General features: G+C 36.5%; 1 protein-coding gene across 1 annotated transcript; it reads left to right on the plus strand.

Annotated features, from left to right (window-relative positions):
* The first annotated feature begins 3207 nt into the window (after window positions 1-3207).
* LOC126811664 (uncharacterized) lies at window positions 3208-8971 on the plus strand. The gene is made up of 5 exons (XM_050537478.2): window positions 3208-4127; window positions 4910-5314; window positions 6238-6579; window positions 7456-7518; window positions 8790-8971. Exons 1-5 carry the CDS (start codon window positions 4088-4090, stop codon window positions 8897-8899), a joined length of 960 nt encoding a protein of 319 aa, XP_050393435.1. The 5' UTR covers window positions 3208-4087; the 3' UTR covers window positions 8900-8971.
* The last annotated feature ends 333 nt before the right edge of the window (window positions 8972-9304 follow it).

Here is a 9304-nt window from a genome sequence, read left to right on the forward strand (position 1 = left end):
CTTTAACTTCATTGTTTATTAACATTGGTCCAAATAACGAGTCGCATGCATTTAACATTCTGAATCCAGATGACTCTCATGGTTCAAAAATGTCAGTCAACACAGTCAAAGAAATGAAATGAAATGGGTTTAACGTCCTACTCTTTTGCTCCGAACTGGGCTAATGAAGACGGGCATACGCCATACAGTGTGCTATGAGCAATTTTTGCCCGGACAGCGCCACTACGGCCTACTCATATATCGAATTCCAACTGTCAAGGGATCTTTTACGTGCACGCCAATGTTACACGGGACCTCGGTTTTTCGTCCCATCCGAACGACTATACAGCTGGCCTTGTCCTGCATCACTGACAAGGGGCAACCGCGCCGGAAAATCCGGATGAACTTTCTCGGCCAATGCAGGGATCGAACACCCGACCACCGGGATAGCGAGCCAGCGTCTTAGCCACTAAGACTTACCTACCGTGACCCTCCCCCACTCACACACACACTCACAGCCAACGAACATCTTGACACTGATTGCAATGTCGAATACGACTGGCGCAGGACTGTATAATAATATTTAACGTAGATAATTACTCATTGATCCAATTCTAGGTATCTCTGTGACAGTGTTCTAGCGGAAGAGCCTTGCCTCTCGATTATATTGGCAAGAGCAGAAATCAGAGCGTGGGCCGAGAAGCACTTAATCAGGGTGTTTTAACCCTGGTTCTCATTAGTTAGCGGTGGCGCCTAACAAATCCCCGGGTGTAATCACATGCCAATTTTTGATTGATGGTGCTTGGAGATAGCTATACCATAACCATACACTTTTAATCATTTCAGAAGGTCATTTCTCCATAATTGTGCCCAGCCAGATAATACATGTAGCACACAAACAAACACCTGCGTTATGACTAAATATTTGAATATTCATATCACAACACGTGTTCGGTGTCAAATTGGTTAATTATCATAATATAATAAGTGTTTGACTGTGAAAAGAGTTTGGGAGGAATCGTGTATATTATATACAAATGCCTAATTGATCTCTATCACATCTACTGTCTGATTCATCGTAAATTTTAAACGGATTTCTTCGATTATGAACAAACTACTTAACGTTGGTTATTATAAACTTACCTGTGTGTTTGTAATGAACTCCCGTTCGATAAAATCCATTGCACAACTAATTATCACAACGATGAAAACAAGTTCTCTCTTGAAAAATTGAAATATCACAAACTTTTCCCAGAGAAAAATACCAATATGGAAGATGGTTACGTCACTCTGCGGAAGATATCATTTCGTATTAGGGGTGACAGCATAGGAAATTCAAGTACAATTACGACAAGAATCCATGACCACTCGGACCAAAGATCACTCGGTTCAAGACCAGTCGGACCAAGTGATAGACCACTCAGCCCAAACAAATAGACTACTCGGACCATACAAAAAGACTATTCGGACCCAACAGAAAGACGACTCGGAACATTAATAAAATGTTGTTTTAATAAATTGATAATTGCGTTTGTTTTAATATAATTACTCGAACCAATAATAAAGTGTTATTTTAATAAATTGATAATTGTGTTTATTTTAATATGACTACTCGAACCAATAATAAAGTGTTATTTGAATAAATTGATAATTGTGTGTGTTTTAATATGACTACTCGAACTAATAATTACGTGTTGTTTGAATAAATTGATAATTGTATTCCAAATCGCAAAATATCGAGAACCACACTTGTAGTCACGTTTAAAAAGGGGCATATAAACGTCCGGTCTTCGTATTATTATGTGCTGTTTATATTAACGCATCAAGGGCGGATAACTTGAAAACGTGTCTCCACCCCCCCCCCCCCCGCCCCCATATATAGTAACCCAGGGGTTAGTGGGGTAGAACGGAATGAAACCACTGGGGATACCGCGAATGTGGAAAAAGTAAAATTAGGCTATCAGACAAGAACAGTATACCCGTATATGTAGAAACTGTCAAAAGTCTGGACATACCGAGTCTCATTGCAAGAGTAAAGAAAAATTAGATTGATATTTTTTTTTGGCACCATTATTAATTAATTTTAAAACTAATCGTTGATTTATTTACGTACACAAAATTGAACCAAACAACTCTAAATATAAGAATTCCGTATAAGAATTATTTGCTTCTTTGTATTGTGATTTAATAATAAATAAATAGCATATTGTCTAGCCTTATAATATAATTTAATTGGTCCGACTGGTCTTGTTTTGGTCCGACTGGTCTTAGTCCGAGTAGTCTTTGGTCCGAGTGGTCTGGATACCTACGACAATTGGCATTGAGTTTGAGCGTTCGCACACATAACTACCCGCATTCCTGTATTTAGTTACCGTCTTTTACATTCTAGTAAAATCTCTGCAAATTTTATAGCTTTACTTTTTGAAATATTTTGTTCTAGTTATTTGATTAGCGACTCGGATGGGATTATTTACTTTTGAACACGCATGCCGCACAAACACAACTATACATTCGTTTTACGGGCTTTATCACACTTCGGTCAAAACTGTCGAATCGAGAATTAATGTTCCGCTTCTTACGGGGTCATACGGGCTTAGTAGCATTATATACCCACCCGGGCACCCAATACGGCAATAGACACGCTGAGGGCTGCCGCAACACGCTTAAAGATGTTACTGAAGCTGTTATTATTCGATCGAAAGAATGCGTATAAAATTAAAAATACACTCAGAGAATTCGGAGGTAAGCTTCATGATCCTTGTTAAATTATTTATAATATAAAGAAGATAGGATATTTATAGTTTATTCATGACTTTATTTTTACGAGTATCCGTGCAATCAGTGATATTTTAATTGTGAAGAAAATTTGATAGACTGGCGATCAATGGTTTCCATATAAATCTCCTATGTAATTGCCTTCAATTGATATTTTTCGTCGCCCAAACCCATATACGATCAAAATGATCGCGCTGTCAAACTATCTTTCAATGTTAACCAACCCCCGCAACAGGTATATTGGATTCGACCAATACGTCACGAAGACATTGTTGACATCGACTCTGTCGAAATTACAAGTAAATTTTCAAATTTTTCAAGAGAGAAATTGTTCTCATCGTTGTGATAATTAGTTGTGCAATGGATTTTATCGAACGGGAGTTCATTACAAACACACGGGTAAGTTTATAATAACCAAAGTTAAGTAGTTTGTTCATAATCGAAGAAATCCGTTTAAAATTTACGATGAATCAGACAGTAGACATATTTTTGTGTACTATCGATTTGTACTAGTTGATTTTGATTTAAACCAACCTCCTTACACTGTCGAATCTATACGTTTATGATGTTAAATACATATTCTTGGAAAAGTTTCAAAAATCGTAAAATTTTTTAAAGATGGATTGGCTATTGCAGGGCTGACAAGGAACATACGTTTGGTCTTTCGGTTGAGATGAAAACCCGATATACACCCGTGACCACATTGTTAAAGAAACCCTGGTGGTTGTAATTCGAAGAAGAGTAGATGAAAACGTAGCTGTGTGGACAAATGCCCCCCACCCCCACCACCACATACCCCTTGTACACGTAACCATAGAAACGAAATATATTACATGTCAGTCTCAAAATAATCGAAGTATAGTGTTGACGATCTTTAAACTCCACTTCGTTCTACCAAGAAGTGATATTTAAAACAAGGGCCCTCGACGCCGATACCATCATTAATATACAGTTGTACTGTTATTAGTTATTTTATGAATTATATAATGCCATTTAAATGACAGATCAGTCTCTCATATTTTGTAACAACTGTTAATTCTGTGTCATTATGTATTCAGCGTTTATACTGTTTTAATATGTAATATTAATTTGATTAGTCCTTAATAAATTAACTAGTGTTTTATATTGTTGTATTCGTTACCCGGGGTTGCTCTTCAAACGTGGTACAACAGGATAGCTACAAGAATCAATGAAAAAAGAAATCAGGAAAATTGATGGATTTAGAAATAATTTTTAAAATATCAAAACAAACTAAAGACTTGTTCAGGGCATAGAATAGCAACTTACACAATTTATATTTTGAGACGAGTTAAGATCATATGAAACACAAATCATGCTTTCTGTTTTCTCTCTTCTTATCCTGATCCTAATTGGTAAGTCTGTGTATTTATTTATTTTTTTTATTTGATATAGCTATGTTTGTTAGCGTTTAGCCGTGGAGCTGTTTTGTTTAAATGCAGAAAACGGCATTATTTTCTTCGTATGTTAGATGTGAGATTATTTATTTTGAACAGGGGGGTTGGATGGCTGAATGGTTAGCGTGCGCGCGCTGTATCATAAAGTCTGTGATTGAGTCGACTGGCGTGGTTTCGAATCCCCGGTTGTACGTGACAAGTATAGGGTCGCCTGTCCAACCTCGTGGGTTTTCTCCGGGTCCTCCGGTTCCTCCCACTGCTAAAGACCCCTACGCGCAAGCGAATTATTGAAATACAAATAAACCATATGGTAGTCCCGAAATGACCTAGTGTCGAGTGGCCGTTTGTGTCGAGTGGCCGTTAAACCCCATTTCTTTCTCTATCTCTCTCTCTCTCTCTCTCTCTCTCTCTCTCTATGTATTTTGAACATTACTGTATATTTGTGTCGATTTACATTTCGACATAACGTAAAGGTAGCGGTAACGTTTTCTCTAACAGTTGAATAGATTCTAGATCCGCCTAACGGACATTACGAACTAATGTCCTAAAAAATAAATTAAAGTAGCCGCCCAGATATATTTTACTGAATTAAAACAGTTCATTGAGTATTTGGAGCTGAAACTGTCCAAAAAGATGGTTTGCATACCACAATCCACTTTTATTTCCGAGACTCGGTGCAAACTGGGTCTGCTAGATTAAAGCACCAATTCTCGTCGTCATCGAATCATGTTATTTTACAGATCCAGCATCGTGTCAGATAGTATATGGATGTTATGGTCCGCCCGATTCGCCATGTAGTCAGCACACACTGGCTTGCGGTGATGACGAAGTTATTGCCTTTGACGATGACTATCGACCAGTGTCTTTAATTAGAAACAACAAGGGTGTGTCGTGTCCACTCACCAATGAAGACAATTGTTCGAAAACGTGTTGCTCTAAGAATAAAAATAACAAGACACAATCTTTACAGCAGACAGATGCGTTTTTAACTATTGATAGTGAGGAGACAACTCTTGCTAATCTAACTGATGTCATCTCCACATTCAATAACTGTAGTAACCAACGAGCGTGTACCGTTACCTCCCCTTATACTCACCACGGACCAGGGTATGATTACGTGAGATACAACTATATCTGTGTACAAGGTAAGTATGTTGGAGTTATCTATTTTCAGTCCAGCCGGGAAACCAGGCTGTTTGTGGATGTCATATCCATACGCACAAGTCCTCCCTCGGGAAGTCCTGGTTATGGTTAAGGATAGGGCAAGGATTGAATTAATGTTATCTCCTAGAACTACATTTTGGACAAAGCACCAGTTACACACATTTATATTTTTCTGTGCTATTGAGGTTGAGGTTATAGAAAATATGACACTGTCGCGTTTTTCGAGAATTAAGTCTTGTTAAAACCATTAAAGATACATTATGACTTTGTAAGAGCTAAATCTGCCTCTTGCAGGTCCTTATTGCGGATTCAAATGTTATATAAATTAATATTTAAACATTTATTATGTATTCACATGACAAGCCTATAATCCACTCTCTAGGTCATCGGGCGGCGGAGATTTAAACGGATTAAAACACGGTTCGTCATTTAATGATTTAACTGAAAAATGACAAAGCTAGGCTACGTAACGAATAACAAGTAACATTGTTACGATAATAAACAGTCTGTGCCACATCTTGCTAAAACTTCAAACGGTGATAACTTAGCTCACATTATAACAAGAACGGTCAACTTTTAATCTAAATCTTGCATAATGTATCTTTAATGTACCATATACTTGACCTATTTTATAATAGTTTAAAGACTGTGTCGAGCACGTGTAGATAGTCATATTCTCCAAGGGTATATTTTGTCAAGAAACCCTTAAACAAATACGATATATATTTTTTTTTCATTCCTGCAGTAGTACTTAGTGTAGTACTTAGTGTTGACAAATCAAAGAAGTTCCCCACAATTGTTGTGTCATTTCATTTGGGATGGTTTTTTTCTCGGGGAAAATCACACATAACCATGAGACTTCCGCCAGTGGGAGCTGTCAATATCTACTATTTTTATCTTTCAGATTCGAGAGTTTACAATTTTGTAGATGAACGGATCTTCAAAAAACATAATCACGTGTATTTACATTTCTCGGATAAGCAGCAATCATTAGGATCTATATCCTGTTTGTGTAGGGTTCGCAGTTCAGTAGAAATAGGAGTTGCCAGCAAATACATTCATTTGAATCCAGCATCTTGCAACAAAGTTAAAATCTCCTCGGGAAAGCGGAAGTTGTTCAACTGTACCCACGATGACACCCTGTATTTTTCAACTGTTCTCTTCTATACAAATGATCCGATATTTATAGAATTTAAGGATTTGACAGCAATGGAAAACGATATTATGTGGTTAGAATTTTTTACAAGTAAGAACAATTGTTTCAAAATCTGTGTTCTACATTTCGGTAGCTTAAATGATTTTATGATAATGTCTTTATTAGTTCCGTTGGTGCAGGGAAGTAGGACATTAAACCCTATTTCATTGCATATCACGTTTTATGATTAAGGCCCCAGCATGACCGAATCGATATTAAATATGGAGTGTAGGATCATACCCAATTAATTAAAATAACCTGTCATCTAATTCAACTCTAATTCATTTAAAGTTTATAGTATTAGTCAGATCGCTTGAATGCAAAAATCGTTCATTTTTTGACAAAGGCACGAACATGATCATAGCCTAAATCAGATATGCCTGAGGCGGCCATTTTTAATCCAAACTGACGGCAGTGAATGGGGACAAATCGCATTTGTCCCGCTCTTATTTGAGAGAGAACCCCATAGACGAACTATAAGCCAATGTTTATACTTTTGTGATAAAGTGAATGATTCTGTGAACATATCGACACAATGTTGATTTTACGCAATCAAAGTAATAATAGTCGGTCATATTTTTCTTTTCTTGAAAGAGCTTTTTGTGCTCGGATGTGCTTAATGACATAACAACAGTCTTTGCAATATATTAGTATATATTTGTGAATTATAACCAGTCATTACCATTATTAGCTAACACACTGGTAGAACGAGACTTTGGTTGCCGGAAACTGGAAGGTAGTTATATATATGTAGCCTCGATTGGCTAGTTATACAGCTATATTATGTTTTTATGAACGAACATAATCCGGGAAACATCAGCGAAATTGTGGCGAAAGTCCGTATAATGAGCTAAGCCCAGATAATGTAATGTATCATGAATTGTAAACGAAAATGTGGCTGGCAAATACAATTTCCTTTTGTTTCAGTTGGGGAATTTCTAGAAATATCATGTAGTGGTTGTGGTCAAAAACTTAACAAAGATTTCACAGGTGAGTTTAAGCCACTTTTAAACCTCTCAAGTAAATATGGCAACTATGGATAACAATTCAATTTATGACAACAATAAAGAATATATATGTTATAAATCTATGATGAACCTTCTGGAATTTTCATGACAGACACCCCATTTACTAGTCTGGATTTAAATACTGTACATAATAAATCAAAACGGTTAATCTATCCTCAATGGTAATATATGATAAAACAGGACAATAAGTAAAGGAAACCAGTTGATTTCCTGGGTACGGATATTTATTCATTGGCTTTGGGATACTAATGAGATAATGATATTAACACACATTACCATTGTGTAAGTAGGTCTTTAAAATAGGATTATGTCAGTCTTTAGATAGGATTATGAAAGTCTTTAAATAGGATGATTTAAGTCTTAAAAATAGCATTATTTAAGTCTTAAAAATAGCATTATTTAAGTCTTAAAAATAGCATTATTTAAGTCTTAAAAATAGCATTATTTAAGTCTTAAAAATAGCTTTATGCAAGTATTTAAAATAGAATTATGTAAGTCTTAAGAATAGAGTTATGAATGTAACAATGGCATTATGTATGTAGTCTTCAAGTTTGTCATTATGTATGTAAGCCTAAAAATAATTAGCATTTTGTGTTAAATATGTAAGTCATAAGTCTGTTGACTAATGTAACTACCTATAATGATAATATGTATTGCCATAAATTCAAATGCAGGTGTAAGTAATTTGTTGTTTGTACTAGCCTATAGGTGTGGTTTGAAGGTCAGTGGCGGGGGGGGGGGGGTAGTAATATATTGGTAAAGCACGAGGGCGATAGATATGTACAGTTTTGCTCGTGACAAACCGATATACAGATTACAGTTTCCCACACGTGCATTTTTATGAACCTCACTCAGTCCAATATATTCCGCCATCTAGTATAAGTAATATACTACGGTTGACACAGTGCCCGTGCCATTATTCGAAATAATGGCAAGTCGATATCAAATTTTATTTTACTGGTTGTAACACTTTTGCTACCTCTTGTATTACAGGATTCATTTTCCTAGATGTATTGCGCATTCAGGTATAGTTATGATCATGTCATGGGCAGTGGCGTATCTGCAGTATGACCATAAAATATGAACGAATAAAAAAAGAGGTTGCCAGACAAGGGCGCAATTTCTCTCGCTAACTTCTTCAGATACACCACTGTTCATTGGGTTCCTAACCCTGTTAACCTTGAGGTACATCTTTAAACCACATGTCTTTTCTATCTATATGTGATATTTCAGAGTCTAGGTGTGGAACGTCATCATCTGGTTCATCTACATGGTTCATAAATAGTTTTCCGGCATCTGTGTGGGTTGTGTATACGTTATTTTTACAGATTTCATGGTCGTGAAATGGACTTGTCGAAATTTATTACAATTATAATTATGCACTTATTGGTTGAATAAAACATTTTGTTTTAAAACTTGAATGTGTTAAAAATGAACAAACGCGGCGTTTATCTGCACCTACTCACCAACATGTACCCGGGACCTCCGTTCTATACCACTGACAAAGGGAAACAACACCGGCAAATCCCGACGTACTTTGTCTTTAAACACATGGGATTCAACCTCCGTTCTGCACCTGAGGTACTTTCTCGTCGAACAATGTCAGTCATTGTGGTACCGCGTCTCCAAACACTGACATAATTTCATTCTTTAATCAATTTGTATGAAGACATTAGGACGGATGAGACCTGGTTTCTTCACCTATATTTATTATTAGCTGACCGTGAGTTATCCTTCTATATAACTGA

This window comes from Patella vulgata, chromosome 2 (assembly GCF_932274485.2).
Source record: "Patella vulgata chromosome 2, xgPatVulg1.2, whole genome shotgun sequence".
NCBI classification, from domain to species: Eukaryota; Metazoa; Mollusca; class Gastropoda; family Patellidae; genus Patella; species Patella vulgata.

Excerpts from the sequence above, each read along its gene's own strand:
- LOC126811664 (XM_050537478.2), top strand. The coding sequence starts at position 4,088 with ATGCTTTCTGTTTTCTCTCTTCTTATCCTGATCCTAATTG. Across the intron at positions 4,128-4,909 it reads TCTTATCCTGATCCTAATTG|ATCCAGCATCGTGTCAGATA; the intron begins GTAAGTCTGTGT and ends GTTATTTTACAG. Across the intron at positions 7,519-8,789 it reads ACTTAACAAAGATTTCACAG|AGTCTAGGTGTGGAACGTCA; the intron begins GTGAGTTTAAGC and ends GTGATATTTCAG.